The sequence below is a fragment of the Ctenocephalides felis genome, unplaced genomic scaffold (assembly GCF_003426905.1).
Source record: "Ctenocephalides felis isolate EL2017-DRISC unplaced genomic scaffold, ASM342690v1 CF-g0.4_SCAFFOLD_03570, whole genome shotgun sequence".
Classification (NCBI taxonomy): Eukaryota; Metazoa; Arthropoda; class Insecta; order Siphonaptera; family Pulicidae; genus Ctenocephalides; species Ctenocephalides felis.
The window spans coordinates 22186973-22204173 of record NW_020539724.1 but is presented as its reverse complement, the minus strand read 5'-3'; the positions used below and the strand labels follow the sequence as shown (position 1 = coordinate 22204173).

The 17201-nt window shown below is 28.7% G+C and overlaps 1 protein-coding gene across 1 annotated transcript; it reads left to right on the top strand.

Moving 5' to 3' along the window:
- Positions 1 to 2027: 2027 nt before the first annotated feature.
- LOC113383601 (MATH and LRR domain-containing protein PFE0570w-like) lies at positions 2028 to 16015 on the top strand. The gene is made up of 13 exons (XM_026621853.1): positions 2028 to 2133; positions 2209 to 2335; positions 3229 to 3398; positions 3657 to 3921; positions 4528 to 4759; positions 5493 to 5755; positions 5823 to 5989; positions 6387 to 8401; positions 10147 to 10368; positions 10595 to 10828; positions 10975 to 11095; positions 12473 to 12809; positions 14876 to 16015. The coding sequence occupies exons 1-13, from the start codon at positions 2093 to 2095 to the stop codon at positions 16013 to 16015; spliced, it is 5334 nt and encodes a 1777-aa protein (XP_026477638.1). The 5' UTR covers positions 2028 to 2092.
- Positions 16016 to 17201: the final 1186 nt, after the last annotated feature.

Here is a 17201-nt window from a genome sequence, read left to right as displayed (position 1 = left end):
TTAAAATATATACTGCTTTTGATAGAATGTTTGATACATGGATTCACCTGTTTGCAAACATACCAAGAGAACAATTTGATGAAAATTGTGATTTGCTTGTTAGACCTTTTATAGAATTCAGTTTTGGTGTTAACACAACTGATACTTTAAAAAGTGAAAGAGGTTAGTATATAATATACTGCTTTAAACCATGAATGCAATGTTTTAACTAGTATGTTTTTGAATAATATATATAGAATAGAATAGTATATAAAATTGTTGTTGAGTATAATTTAAACTAGTTGATTTGGTATTTAGCCTTGAGGCAAGTTACATGAACTTCCCGATATGTGTAAATAATCGACTTAATCAAAAAAAAAAATGTGTAAATAATATACTTCATCAACCTACTTTAAAAAAAACGATAATAATTTTAGCAAACTTTGACAAATTTTTAAATTAAACTACTTGTCGTAAGGACGTAATATTACAGTAAGTTCTATAAGACCATGATGTATATCGCCAAAAAAAGTTTCATGAAAATCGGCTTAATTTTTTTTTCAACAGTTAATTACAAGAAAACGGCTCGGTAGATTTTCACCTAAAACTAATCAGTATCATTCCCAACTAATATCTTTCGAAAGGTTTTTTGATTTTTTAAATCAGTTCGGTAGGATGAGCTTAAATGTGGACGAAAAGTTTAACACTTTTTTTCAACAGTTAATTACAAGAAAACGGCTCGGTAGATTTTCACCTAAAATTAATCAGTACCATTCCCAACTAATATCTTTCGAACAGTTTTTGATTTTTTAAAATCGGTTCGGTAGGATGAGCTTAAATGTGGACGAAAAGTTTAACACTTTTTTCAACAGTTAATTACAAGAAAACGGCTCGGTAGATTTTCACCTAAAATTAATCAGTACCATTCCCAACTAATATCTTTCGAACAGTTTTTGATTTTTTAGAATCGGGGTTCGGTAGGATAAGATTAAATGTGGACGAAAAGTTTAACACTTTTTTTCAAATTGCAAAGAAACGGCTTGGCAGATCGTCGCACAAAACTGACAAACGATAGTCCTCACCGAAATACATCAAATGGCTTTTAAATTTCTAAAATCGGTTCAGGCGTTTTTGAGAAAACGTCGATCAAAAGTCTAATTTTGACAAATGCCAAAAAAACGATACCAATTTTTTCGAACTTTGACGAATTTTTAAAGCTGAACCAGTTGTCGTAGGGCCGTAATATTTTAGTATGATCTAGAAGACTATGGTATCTACCGTCAAAAAAATAATCATAAAAATCGTCGAAATTTTTTTTTTGAAAACTTTATTGCAAGAAAACGGCCCGGCCGATCTCTACCAAAAACTAATCAGCACGATTCCCAACCAATATCTTTCGAACAGTTTTTGAATTTTCGAAATCGATTCAGAATTGCGGGCTAAAACGTAGACGAAAAATTTTTCACTTTTCTGCGATTTATAAAGAAACGGCTTGGCCGATCGTCGCACAAAATTAACAAACAATAGTCCTCATCGAGATACATCGAGTGGCTTTTAAATTTTTGAAATCGGTCCAGCCGTTTTTGAGAAAACGTCGATTTACGGCAAAAAATCTGTTCACATACACGCACACACACACATACACACACACACACACACACACACACATACTTTTTCCAAAGTTGGTCTCATTCGATTCAGAATGGCTTGAAACGTCGAGAAAACATAAAATTAGCAATTCGGATTTTTTGAAGAAAACATAAACTTCTCCTTCGGGAAGTTAATATTCAGTAAAAGTAAAACAAAACTACATAAACTAAAAGAAATGAATAGTTTTTCAGAGACCATTAACATATTTTTTCATTATTGAAATATAAACATGTAAATTTTGCCATATGCATACATATTATTTCTCTACAATTTGATTACCTTTTGCAGCTAGTTCCAAAGATTTTTTTTGTCTTTGTACAAATGGTAGGCCACAGTTGTGAAGGGGAAAAATGTTTATCACACAATTCCACTGCAATTCGGTACCACATAAAATAAATGGATATTTGGCTTCCTATAAAGTTTTTAATACATATTGGAAAGAAATTTACAATGTTCTGGTGATATGATCAAGAATTTAATGAAATTAAATCCACTAGAGTACAAGTAGGTTTAATAGTGCTTAGGTGCATTACTATGACAAAAATTGAATTATTGAATTAATAATTAATTGTAATTTAGATGGTCTGACATTGCAAGTTGTGTTTGGAGTAGAATGTTGAAGCTAATAAACATGCATTTTTTAAACTCTGAAAAAATTTCAGAAGTGCAAGAGGAGTTGCTGCGGATTCTAAGTTTGCTTGTTGTGGTAAGTGGTTATTAATTCTTAATTATTTAAAAAAAAAAGAATTTGGGTTTTCAAAATTTTTCTACTAACATTGAAAGTTTGTGCTATTACCTTTTTGCCTCCAATCGACAGTACTATTGTATCAAATATTAAATTTTTAATAAAATGAAGTAAAAGGTATGATTTCAACTGCAATATCATTTATAATTTTAGCATTTTTATAATTTATAATAAAATTTTTAAATAGTTACACATTTACAGAAGTGCATTTTGTTGAAATACATTTAAAAAGTTTTTACTTTTGTTTATATACTTCTGTAATATAAACATGATTAATTACTTGGCCCTGATAATTTGAGTAAATACTTGCATGTGAAATGGCTTTATTTTTTGGTTGCTCGAGGTCATTTTAAAAATTCTTTATTTTTAAATCTATTTTTCTGATAATGGTTCATAAAAATAGATGTCTTATGTATGTATATTTAAAACCTTGGTATTATTTCACCATTTTCAGTTTCTAGATAATTATCTTCATTGCCATCATTATGTATTCTCTCTCACTTTCATTAAAACTTTGGTTCATTATCATTAAATATTTGGCCTTGCAAATAATCTTTACCGAAACTTGGTATTTATATCTCTTTATACAAACTATAATGAAATGAATAGAACACATAAATACCAAGAGATACATGTTAAATATTGTCTAAACTCAAAATGATATTGTTTTAGTAATCTAAGGAAAAACTTGATAAAAATGCTTAGATTTAATAATGTTAATTCTATTGTTTTTATTATTTATTAATATATGCTAGCAAAATATATATTTTTGCAAGTAAATTAATAAGTTACACCAAATTAAGTTAACTCGTTATACTATATTTATTTATTTGATATATCTTATCTAAACTTAGATGTCCCAAGGCAACAATCAGTTGGCATCTGTTTGTCTTCAATCTCTTTTAACAAAAACTGCTGAAGAATTTTCTCAGAAATTGAACTTCAAAGAAAATAAATATGAATTCAAATTCATAGATTTAATTACCCTGCCATGTATGGTGTCATGTCTTGGAAATGATTCATTGTAAGTATTCAAATTCAAATGCTTCATTAATGTGCATTGAAATCTTGACAATTTCATTAGAGATTTATGAACTTGTTGTAAAATCAATGCGATAAAAAAATCAAATAACTAAAAAATATATTTAGTTGTGACCAAAAACTTTAGGTCATGATTGCTAATTTTTTATTTGAACAAAAATCTATACATTAATAAATGTAACATGAGTCACTATTTGTCATTGCATTTAATAATTACTTTAATTTTTAATTGTAATTTCAGAGTTCCAGTCTATAAGAATTTGTTATTAAATTTTCTGAGTGATGTGTCATCAATGAAGTTTGCTTGCAGTAAAATTTTAAATTTGATTAAAAATATGACTGCTGAAAACTCTGTTCCGAATATTACATATGATCTGTTTTGTGAGACAGTGGTTGACAAAATCTCTGCGGCTGGTAATTTTTTTACCAATAATATTGAGGATATAGCACATATTTTAACACAGTTTATTGTGTTTCCATTTGAACATAAAAACTATTTGAAAATGGTGAGGAATAAAATTATTTTTATATGCTATATTTAAGATCATATTTAATTACAGACTGTTACAGTAATATATTTAAGATTATAAGTTATTACAGACTATTGATCAAAAGATATTTAGAACAGTGGTCAGGGAACTTTTTTAATCATTATCCCAAAATATTTTACCCTCATACAGGCAATAGAGATTACCACCATATGGGCAACTACATAGCAAATACAGTAAATATCAATTAAAAACACATACTTTTTACCCCCAAAAATTCCAAATTTACCGCATTGGGTGTAATTTACTCTGGTTTCCGGACCACTGATTTAGAGGATCATAATATTTCATATTTAACAAAAGAATTGTAGTATTTTATTTATGAAAGAGTACAATATTTATTAATTTTGTTAGCAGCAGTTATCTTTGTGGTTTTTGGTAAAAATTAAATTATTTTTTATTAAGCATTTAATATTAAGCATTAGCTTAACTTAAGCTTAAATTAAGCAACATTTAATAGCTATTTTTAAGTTAAAAATTTGTAATGATTTCTGAAATTCAGTTATTATTTGTAATAATTTGTATTTGTAATATTTACATTCTTAACACTGTTTTGTATTTTAGAAAGATAACACAATAGAAAATTTAAATATGTTGCATGCAAAATGCTGCTCAGAAAAGGTAGACAAAGTTGTCGCAGCAAAAATCAATGCTGAAATTGCCGTAAAGTTATATTCAACAAATGTAAAATCACCTTTAGACACATGTGAAAAAAGGCACAGGAAGAATTTATTTGTTCTTTGCAATAATGTAATTTTAAACATTTTTGCTACAGTGTTGGAAAGGATAGAATATGGTATGTCATGCAATTTTAATGTAATTTAATTAAATACATATGGTAGAATTGTTTATCACATTATCCCTGCATGAAAATTTGATGTTTTTAGTTTACATAATATGTTTTAATTTATCATTAAAAATGTTTGCTTAATTAAATCAAAAATTAAATATTTTTTATCATCTCTAAATTGTGAACCTTGGTTCATGTACTCAACAAATTGTTCTAACAATGTGAAACTTTTTTGTATTGATAAATTGAATTAATCATTTATACATCTTTCTAAAACTTGTAATTTTTATCATTTATTATTTAATAATGTGGCGTGATAAGCATTTCTATAAATTAAATTATCTGTGAATGCTTTTAGTTAGTATGTTTTGCCAATGATGATAACAGTGAATATGACAATTAGTGAATTTTTGATAAAGTGTTTTATAGCTCATCGATGAAAACCCTTGCATTGTAATCTTGACAAATTCATTTGAGGTTTATGAATTTGTTGTAAAATCAATGCAACAGGAAATTCAAATACATACCTAAGTAGCCAAAATTGAGAGTTTTAGATTTTGGTAACTTTTATTATTTGGACATTTTTATAATTTCAATGTGGTTTTAGATGAGCTTTTATCAAAAAATATATTCTGCTATATGTGATATTTCTTTAGTAATCTGAGGCATATAATATATGTTTGGATTTTAAAAATTTTGTTTCAAACTTTATTTGATGATTACACTATTTGTTTTTTAGATGCTGAAAGTATTTCCATATTTTTGAAATTGTGTAGTCAGATGATCATTTTCATGAAGAAATCAAGCAATTCTGTTTTTGGAGAATTTCAATTTGGAAGTGAAGATTTTGAAAAATCCCTAATCACCATAGAAAGATTATGCTCGATTTTGAAAAGCTTGAATGTCATTACGATAGTAAAATGTTTACAAGAGTTTGTTGCTGTATTTGACAATATTTTAGAAATTCGAGAAATTTCTGAGCTTAGTAAATTCAATGTATCTGTAAGTACTTTTTCAACTAGAACACTATTATATATGAAAGGCATTACTAATTTTATCTTTTTTTTAGGTCACAAATACAGTTGATGATTTATGCAAATATTATATAAATAACTATCAAATAAAACTAAATGAAAATAAAAGTTTTGATAAAGTATTGAAGTCTTTTATACCAATTTTCAAGAAATTTGCAATTGATGATAAAAATATAAAAGAAATAAGTGCATTAATTCAAAGGTAAAATGTAAAGATTTTTTTTTATCTGGGATTTAATTTACATTTTTATCGATGCCAATATGTACCTTAACATTTGTATGTTAAAAAAAAATAAATTAAAATAATGTTAGTAAAACTGCAGTCTTAATAAGTACTTTCATTTTACAATTTATTTTAATATTACTATTACTTTTTGTATAGTTAGTTATGCAGCAGGCTTAAGTCTATTGCATAACTAAATTAAGTCTTGCCAATTTAATTTTATGAATTGAATTGAATTATCATCATCTAAACCTGATGTCATCACGTAGATTAATGATTTTAATTGAAAAAGGAATGCAATGACGAATTAAATTCAACTAAAATTTTAATTTGTGGTTTTTAAATTTGTATTACATTTTTTATTTATCTTTTTTAGTGGTGATACACCTTCTACAACTCCTATTCGCACGCCAACAATTTTTGGAAAAAGCCCTGGTTTGATAAATTCAAGACATTCTCCTAATTGTGGTACTCCTAAATCAAAGAAATGTCTTGAAGATGATTTTATAGTTGTTCCAAAAACACCAGTCCGAAAACCTCAATATACTGAGAAGCAAAAGGAAAAAATGAAAGAGCGCAGTGCTGATATTCCTTCTTTGTATAATGAGCTATCACAGCAATCACAGGATTGCTCCTCCATTACGACTAATAATACTATTTTCACACAAAGCTGTCCTGAACCTGAAAATGTGTCTATATTAGAATTATCTACTAGTGAGTTTGAGAAAAGTGAACTTGATAAAAATACTAGTAAAACTGGTAGTTTTTTCAACAATGAATTTTCTGATCTAGAAAGTGGAATAGAACATTTTGATAAATGTCATGAATCTGTAATATCTAATAATAGTGTAGTAAATATATTTATTAATAAAAGTAAATTGGACGACATAACTAACAAACCTACGCCTGATGATCATATTTCATTAAACTGCAAGATTGGAAACATGAATGGTGGAGTTGTTGTGAATGTGTGTGATATTGATCTCAAGAAAAATGTTGAAAAATCACCTGATTTAATATCTGAATTGAATGATTCGGATAAGGAAAAGAAAAGTAGTTTAGGTAAACATTCAAATTTCAATGGTAAAAATAACAAAAAAAGAAGTAGAGATGTTTTTGATACAAGTGATTCGGATTCTAACAAGTCGAATCATGATAGTAAGAAGTATCATATTGATTCAGAGAAGAATTCTGAAGCAAAAAATGGTTTTAATAAAAAATCTCCGTCAACTGATAAGTCTAGTTTAAAAAATAATAGCTTGATCACCACAGGAAATACTGAAGAAAAGAAGAATGCAAAGAAGAAACTGAAAAACAAACCTCATAATGATTTGAAGAAAAATTCTGAAAAACAAGCAACTATTGATAGAAAAAAGACAACTAATTCAGAAATTAACACAGAAGTTTCAAAAATTGACATATCTCCAAATAGTAACAAAAAAACACAGATCAAAGAAGGTGAAGAATCTAATAGTAAGAAACATTCTTTGCAAAAAGACAATAACTGTTCAAGCAAGAATAATAAAAAAGAAACAAATTCTAGTGGTGAGCAACATCTTAAGAAATCTAGCGAGAATAATTCAGATGAAAAGAAAAAGTCAAGAAAGCATAAAATAAGTGAGTCTGAATCATCAGAAGCAGATTCAGTCAATACAGGCTCGAGACGATTGCAATTTGAATTAAAACGAATATCAATGGACATAAAAAATAATGAAAATTTTGTTAATTTAGGTAACAGAAGATCAAAAACTACACCTCAAAAATTACCTTTACTAAGAACAGGAAAAATTAGAAAAGTAAATATTGAAACTAAGAAGCTCAAAAAACCTACCAACAACAATAAAAAAATGAATAAGAATAAAAATGATACCAGTGAATTATTAAACACAAGCAATAATTCAGATAATATTGATGAAATTGAATCATTTGAAGAGCCTAAGTGTGAAATAACTGAAAATGATTTGAAAAACAAACCTTTATCAGATCAAAGCAAAGTGCTAAACTGGTTGGAGAACTCTTCTAAAAATGATGAATGCGATTCGAAAACTAAAATAGTTTCAAGCAAAACTGTAAATGATTCTGCTATAGAGGAGGACAATATATCAACATTAAAAAATAAGAATATGTCTTCAAAAAAAGAAAACACGTTGATAACGAATGAAAAAAACATATTAGTGACGAATGGCAAAAAATTATCATCAAAGGAAGAGGAAAATATTCCAAAAAAAGAAACACATTTATCACCTAAGGTTGAGAATTCATCTCCCAGTCCTGAGCATAATTCTACATCAACAAGACAACAGAAATCAGATACCAATGGCATGGAGTGGCAAAATATGACACCTAAACAAAAAAATGAGATTCAAACATCTACGCCTAGGCCTGCAAAGGGTAAGTTTATAATTATATTAAGGGGAAAAAGATTCTAGTCTAGAGGCATGTATTTCATATGATTTTTGAAAGGCAAACATATTTACTATCTATTTTGTTTATAACGTATTAATTAATGTTCTAAGAATCTAGAAAGAGATTAAATATTAAAAACAGTCAAAAAGTTTTAATTCTAGCAGCTGATGAAAATATCAAGTAAATTGGTACAGTAGAAATTGGTACAGTAAAAAATTCAACTTTGAATATATATACAAAAAAATCGATTTCTTAAAGCTTCTAGACTAGAATACCCTTTAAAAGCAAAAGTAAATATTCACAACTTTAATTTTTTTAATGAAAAACTATTCATTGTTTTTCATTTTCATTGATAATGGAAATGGAATGTTGCTTTGGTGATATGAGCTAGATTGAGATAATTACAAGATTATGATCGCTGCACTATATTTAATTATTTTAAGTATCTAAACATTTTAATTAATTATCTAAAATGTGCATGTATTTTTTGTAGACATCATTAGCTAAGTTGACAAAGACAATAAAACAAGAAAATTTAGATAGTCTTCGAAAGACAACTCTGAATCTGTTTTTTTTTTGGTAACTTTCAATGTTAGTATTCGCGAAATAATCCGATTTGCCATTATGTTTTTTTGACGTTTTAAGTCATTCTGAATTGACTGAGACCAAATTTGGGAAAAGTATGTGTTTGTGAACCAATTATTGACCTTTCATCGACGTTTTCTCAAATACGCTTGGACCGATTTCAAAAATTTAAAAGCCATTCGATAGTAACTAACTCGTAACTAGCAGAAAAGTGTAAAATATTTGGTCTACAATATTGAACCGATTTTAAAAATTAGAAATAAGTTCATAAGATATTGGTTGGAAATTGCGTTGATAGTTTTTTTTTAAATATTGTTGTAGTTTAATAGTTTGTTGAGAATTTTTTTTTGGCGATTTTGATAAAACTTTGTATGACGTCTTTATGTATCGTCATATTTAATGAAAAAAAGGAGTGCGCGTATGGTTCACACGTGATTAAAGTAAAACTTATTTGCTACTGTACAAGATGGCATTTAAGTAAAAATAAATACATCATATAACAATTTTGAATAATGTTTATTAGTAATATGGTAACACTTGTGATGCACACATTTATTAGTGTCAATCATTATACACATTTATATAATGATAAATTATGAATTATATATTTATAATAGCATTAAAAATATGTATAATATTTAAAAACAATAATGTGATTAAAGTCATACTTCAAACATCACATGATCCGTTTGTCATTGTAATTAGCATTTAGAAATGAACCTTCATTAGATAAATGAAGTAATTGCTGATTAATAAATTCTATAATATTCGTTCACACAGTTGCATTCGGATGTACACTTATTTACACCCTAGTCGCGACTAAAGAAATTTTACTTCAATAATAATTTCGACCATCACGCCACGAATCACAATCTACCTTTTCTGGTCGAAATTATTTTTTCAATATTAAGTTTGCTTTCGATTTATATATTTATTCTTTTTCACTAACATTATTTTTGTGAAGTATTTTTTCATTAATTGTTTTTATGTGTGTTTGTATCTTAATTTTCGAGTTTTGTCCACTGAGGAAGAGTCAAATTCGGTCTCGAAACATATGGATCTATAAAAATTATTTTAAGAAACATATTTTAGTTTGTATATTATATCCAGCATATATTATATTAGTATAATTTGTTTCTTTTTAGACACAGTTGCAGATAATGAAAACATAATTAAAGATACTGATGATGATTCTGATAATTTCCAAGAATCAATAGAGATGGTTGGTAGTTCTCAAGAATGTCCAAGTCAAAGCTTATTCTTCAAGGAAGCAATGAGAATTAATTCAAGCGTGCCTTTTAAACATACTGATTTAAGGCAAATTAATCATACTAATGATGAATGCAAAGAAGCAGACACTAAATCAGGTGAAAAGATTAACAATTATAATTGTAAACAACGGGGGACACCGAGCGGCGGTAGCAATCTGAAATCCACATAGATTCCACATGCATGTCACATTGCTGAAGGCAAGCTTGTGGATTTCAGGTTGCTACCGCCGCTCAAATCACATGGTGTTTACTGGCAACTTATTGGTATATTAGAAAATCAATGCTTATTATCATTACTCACCGACTATTCTTTATATCTCAGGAAAAGTAAAAAATTCTATTCCAATGATTGTCTTACATGATGCATTTGATCTAAAGAAAGGAAAAAATGGGGTTAATGAGATTAATGAAAATGCTGGTTTGAAACAACTAAGCTCCTTAGATACCAGCAACTTAAATACATCCAGAATTATAGCCTCGCCTGAGCAGGAAGATGCTGATGAGCGAAACAATCAGCTTCTTAATAATACCTTAGATATATCGCCCATAAGAATAGGTGAGTTCCAATATATAATTTTGTACAATTTATTATTTATCACAAGTCTAAATGGCATCCTATTGTCAACATTGTATATAACATTATCTCCTGTATTAATTAACACTGTATGTGCTTATTTTTGTAATCAAAATTTAATTTTACAGACGGACCTGTGCCAGAAATACCATCTGCAGCAAAAGAATCCGCATCAACAGAGTTGCTTGTTCCAAGTGCACAAAATAATTTACTTGCAATGAATAATAGCAGCAGCCCATTAACACATAGGTAAGAATTCTAAAGTAGGCCTAGTAATTATAATCATTAATTAATTATATGTAAATTCGATTAAAACTAGTTGTAATTAACTTCTCGTAGGGTAAGTTATAGTAATGGGCCGAAAATCGAAAATGAAAATTTTTGCATATCTTTACGTTTCAAAGGGTTCTGAACATTTTGGCATACCTCAGAAAAAATGGATGTGTGAGTGTGTGTGTGGAGACAAATTTTCGTCGACGATTTCGGGCGTGCGGATTATTCGATTTGAATGGTTTAAAAAATATTTGATTCCTATTAATGAGGAGACGTGCTGATTAGTTTTTGACAAAGACAGGTTCAGCGGCTTTGGAGATATGGAGGAAAAAGTGCTAAAGGAGAATGGATCAACCGATTTGAATGATTCAAAAAAAACATTTAATTCGCAATGATGGGGAGAAGTGGTGATTAGTTTTGGCAAAGGCAGGTCCAGTCGTTTCGGAGATACAGAGCTAAATGTGCAACAAATGACAGTTTTTGAGAAAACCATGAATCCGATTTGAATGATTTCAATGAATTTCTGCTTGTGTTGACGAAATGATTGCTTCTGGGGAAAGAAATTTTTTTTATTTTAATTTTCAAAGAAAAAGATTTTTTGAATAGCTAAATTAGAATTAAAATCCAAATTATTTTTCGATAAAGTTCTAAACTTATATATAATACTTCAAATGAATATTTTTAACTTTGCGATTCAGTTTATATAATACTTAGAAATATTAGATAATGTTCTTCATTTTAAAACGGATTGATTAAGTTTTGTTTATTTACTTTTTAAAATAGAAATAATGAAAGTTACATTATTTATAATAACCTATTTAAAAACATTTAATATTCCTCGAATATTTAATTAAGGTACGGAAGTTCCAGCAATTAGCCTTAAGGCACGAAGCCATACCCCACTAATTTGGTTCTGTAATTAATAGTCCTATTTATCCTATTTTGGTACATTTTTTCTTTAATTTTCAGCTAACATATCCAAAACTGTTTTATTTAATATTAAACAAATAAAAATGTTTAGTGCAGGGGGAAGTAAAGCAACACGAAAAAGATTAGCAGTGAATGTGTTATCTTTATCATAATTTTCATCAGATAAAAAATTTTTATCATAATTTTCATCAAGATATTATTATTAGAGGATCTGTAATAATCTACCAATACCATGTCTTATGATTTTGATGTAAAAAATGAACCAAACAATGAATCAACAATTTAGTAGTGTATGCATAATAGACAAAATGCATAATTTCAACTGTAAACTAACATATTGTGTAATTAGTATTATGTGCCCCTTAACACAATTTTTTTTTAAATCCAATATTTGTTAACTTATTAAATCAATTATTTTTATAGATCTCGCTTACTATCCTCGTCTGCAAACAAAGGACCCAAAAGTCGTAGCGCGCACATGCTTGGCTTGTGCAACCGCGAAGCCCCGATAGTTGAATCTAATGGTCCATTGCACAGTCCAGTTACAAAACAAAGAGAGTTGACATTCTCAAAACATATTGATTCGCCGTCCACGACGAATTTGAGAGCTGCTAAGTTATTAAAATTATCTGACAAAGATTTGCTGACATTTAAAAAAGATGTGCCTTCTCCCCATGCAAGCCCTTCTGCTAGTATTCTAAAAAGAGGGGCTAAAAGAAAACTGGCTGATGATGTTGATGCAGATATTCCACCTAATAAGGTAAGTTATTGTATGGAACATTATATATATATATATATATATAGAAAAAGATGAAGAAATTTTTTTTTTTGGTTTATATTTGAAAAGGAAAAATTTGATTTTATTATACAACAGTAATGAATTTATTTCAATTATAAAAATGAAGTGTTTTTTAGTTGAACTTCTCTAAGTAAATGAAAGTGAATCCGCAAATTATCCGTTTCATTGAAGTGCTCTTTGGTAAACTACATTTTTTGTTTTTTGGTCTGACGTTAACACAAACAAAGCGGATGGTTTTACAACTCGTGAAAAGGCAACGTATAACTGCCTATGTGAAAAACAATGATTTTCTAAATAATATATTTGAAATCGTTTGAAGTCAAACGGAAGACCAGTCGGAATTATTGGTATATCACCAAATCGCCAGCAATTTTTGATTAAATGGTGAAATTCAGGGCGTGTACATCATTATTCTTTGCGGCAAGAATTGCTCGTTGACTTAACCAAGCATAATTCAGATAATTCCTCCTAATGTTATTACTCGAATTTTTAATTACGGTGCGTGAAGTTCCAGCAATTTGCATTAGGGCACGATGCCATGCACAACTAATTTTCTTAGCTATAAACCTTGCGGAGCCCGAGACCTTTCCAACGAATGCAAAATTGTCGAAATCGGTTCGTGCGTTCTGGAGTTCTTTCGTCAGGAAGGAAAACCCGACTTATTTTTATATATATAGAAGATATATATATATATATATATATATATATATATATATATTACATTAAATTATATATTGGGTTGTTCGGAAAGTAACTTTGTTTTAATAGTACTTTAATAAATTATGTATTGGCTGTTTTGGTCGAACATTTTTTGTCATATTTCTGGTATTAGTATAATAAATTTTTTGGTCGTTATTGTCAAAAAACTGACCAAAGTGCTTTTTGTTTTTCTCATTTGAGGTAAAGGTTTTACTGCCTAAAAATTTTTTTAGTGACTGGAACAAATAAAGGTCTGACGATGGCAAGTCTTGAGAATATGATTGTGTCCCATTTAAGCTGCAAAAGCTTTTGACGATTGACCAAACTTATGTGAGGTCTTACGTCGGCTTGATGCAATACTATACATTGCTTTTTGGTTAATTCTGACCTTTTCTATTGAAGAACATAATTTAGTTTATTGAGCTGATGTCATAAGGCATCCGAATTAACCGTTATGTTATCCTGAAAAGCCTGAAAAACGAACACTTTTAAAATCTCACTAAATATACTGCGTCGCCTGCGTTTTCTTTGCAACTGTTTTGAGCAGGTTTTTCTTTTTTGTTTCATGAGTATTTGCGTGTATTGTATTCTTTACATCCCATTCGACATTTCTAGTTACAATTTGCTTCAAAACCTGATAATTTTTAGGACTTTTCAGAGGCGAATCGCGGAAGCCAGGGCGACGGTACAGGTTTCTTTCTATGAAAACCATACATTGAGGTTCGAGGAAAATCCCAGACCTTTTAGCTCATCATGAACTATTAAATTTGATGAATTTAAAATCAATGGGATCGCATGTATTGTTACTCGCGGGTTTACATTAACTAATGCCTTTCTTGGGTCTTTATCAGCTTCAACCGTACTTCTTGGACGTGGTGCATCCTGGACATGTCGTACTGTCAACACGTGATTTCCACACACATCGGTCACTTTCATTATGACTTAAACAGAATTTTTACCTTTTCTATAGCAAAAGACTAAACCACGTCGAAAATGCTGCTTAATTCTGTATTCAAAGTGGAACCATCCAAAAACTATTGCTTGTAATTGATTAGAATTTTTTACACACAAACTTTAAAATATAAGCTTTCAAATCATATAATAATTATAGGGCTAAAGTGTGATACTAGGTTTAAAAAAATGTATTTATATCTTCTGTGGTAAAAAACAAAGTGACTTTTCGATCAACCTTATATTATATATAGTACTTTTCTGCCCTTGATTACCTTTGATTATTCTAGCACCTGATCAGTATATTTACTAAAATTTATATAATATATTAAACTATACACTGTTATTTTTACTAACTGTGCCATTCCTATTTTCAGTCAAAAAGAGTAAGTTTCAATGATCCAATATTTACTACAAAGTATCTATTGAAGGAATCAGTCTCATCACCCCAAGATGTTGACAATTCCACCCCCTGTGTTCGAAAACAATTGATAGCTGATGAGAAGTTTGTCATGGACCTCAATAATGACAACATGGAATTGTTTTGTAAACCAATTACAGTAGAAGATGAATTTTCTAAAGTTACAGTTCCAGACTCTGAAGAAATTATGGGTATTGAAAAAGAAATTGAAATGGAGAAAATTAATCTGGCTGAACAAGAAACACAGAGCCAAGTTGACACTTTAGATCCTCTGGAAGATAATGTTTTTAGTGAGGAAAAAGGAGATACTGAGACACAAGCAGAGAACAATACTGTAGAATTTTCTCCTACCATAAGATCAAAATCCATTTTTCCTGAATTATTGACTTGCTTAGATCCTGTTGGTGATTGCATTGATAACATTGTCTTGAAAACAAAACCAGAAGTTGTTCAAAGGTTTAGAGAAAAGTTATACACAATCAGTGATTTAGCTCGCTTAACATCAACAGAAGTAAGCAAAGCGCCACTAAGATCTCCAAAAATTGCTAATCTAAAGCGAGTTTTGCGCAATTATGCAAGAAAAATACAGAATTCTGAGTCAATGTCAGACAAAAATGATATTGAAGATGAGATCTGTGCTGATGTAGAAAAATTGCAACATAATGACATTATTGAAAATAGTAAAAAAGATTGTGAAGTTATGGATAGTGATCTTAAAGAAATACCTGATTCTGAATTAGTCTCTACGCAAGTTTGTGAACTTCTAGACAATGAATATGCCAAACACACTGAAAATCACTTGCAAAAGTCAAATGACTTAAAAAGTAATCAAGAACAAGAAGATCAAAATATGTTAGAGCGAGTTTCAGAAACTCAAGAAACTGAACCAATCCCTCATAGTTTACTTGTTACAAAGAATGTTATCAAAGATAGTACTACAAAAGAAAAAGGAACATCAATGTCAGATGACACATTTGTTTTTGATTCAATGGTGTTGAAAGAATTTTTGCAAAAACATTTTGACTCGAGGCCTCTAGAAACGTACGAGATAGTACAAGATCTCATTAAAAAGGTGTTAGAAAAAACGTACAAATAATATTAATTATATTTTTATGTTAATTATATTTTGAATATACATGTGTTCAAATTGTATATAAACTATAATATGTTTAGCAATATTGCCTGTATATAAAATATGTTTAATATTTATATATTTTTAACGGTGCCATTTTATGTTATTGGAAACGTTTGGTGCTCAACGAATTATTTAATAAAATTATTTTAATATATGTGTTCATCATTTTGTTAGAAAATTTAAAATTGTTACAAATCTATCTCAATTTTTTTCTACTGTTTTCAAACTTGTGCTCGTTTGAAAGATCAGCAAACTACAATATCAAATAACCATGTGAATTTCTTCTTATTATTATTAATTAAGTCTAGATGGTTTGAATAAATAAAAATGTATGTATAGTTCTGGTATTATATTATACTGTGGTATAACGTACTATATAGTATATATACTATCAGAAAAACCAAACTGGAAATTAATTAAAATATGTAAATGATATAGTATAATAAAAGTGCAGTTTTTATACAATTTCAAATTCTATGAAATATTTTTTCTATTTATTTGGTAATAGTTTTACAAAATAAGTATCACACTTGAATCCAGTTATTATTTGAATGATAGCGAATGAAATAAATAAATTTTTTAGTAATATTTACTGGCTTGTTGGTTCAATCATTTATATTTGAAATATTTTGTGAGATACCTTCAACATAAGTTAGCCACAACCAATTCTGGCACTCATGTTCTACCTGAAATACATATTTTGTGAATTGAGTTTTTACGTTTTTGTTTTACGTTAGTCTTAGAGACTTGCTTTAGGAGAAGCAAAAACAGCTTTCCAATTAAGATGAACTGTTTTCGTTCATTTTTGAAACTGTTTTGGCAATTTTTTAGAACTGCTTTGTAAAATGTAAAATATGTTATTATGTGCCTATATTATTTTCTATATAAAAAAAAAACAAAACAGGATTGAATTCAGATTTCTGTGCCCATTCATTGCATATATATATAGTACCGCCCTAGGCAAAATAATAGTACATAAGTACATCCCAGCAAACCTTTTTGTACCTCACTTTCATCACATTTTTACAAAAAAAAGTTGCGCCTCCCTTAATTTTTCTAGCAATATAATTTCATATATACTCAACTGATATTATAATTTAATTATCTACAAATTATGTGACACAAACTAATATACTACATTATGTGA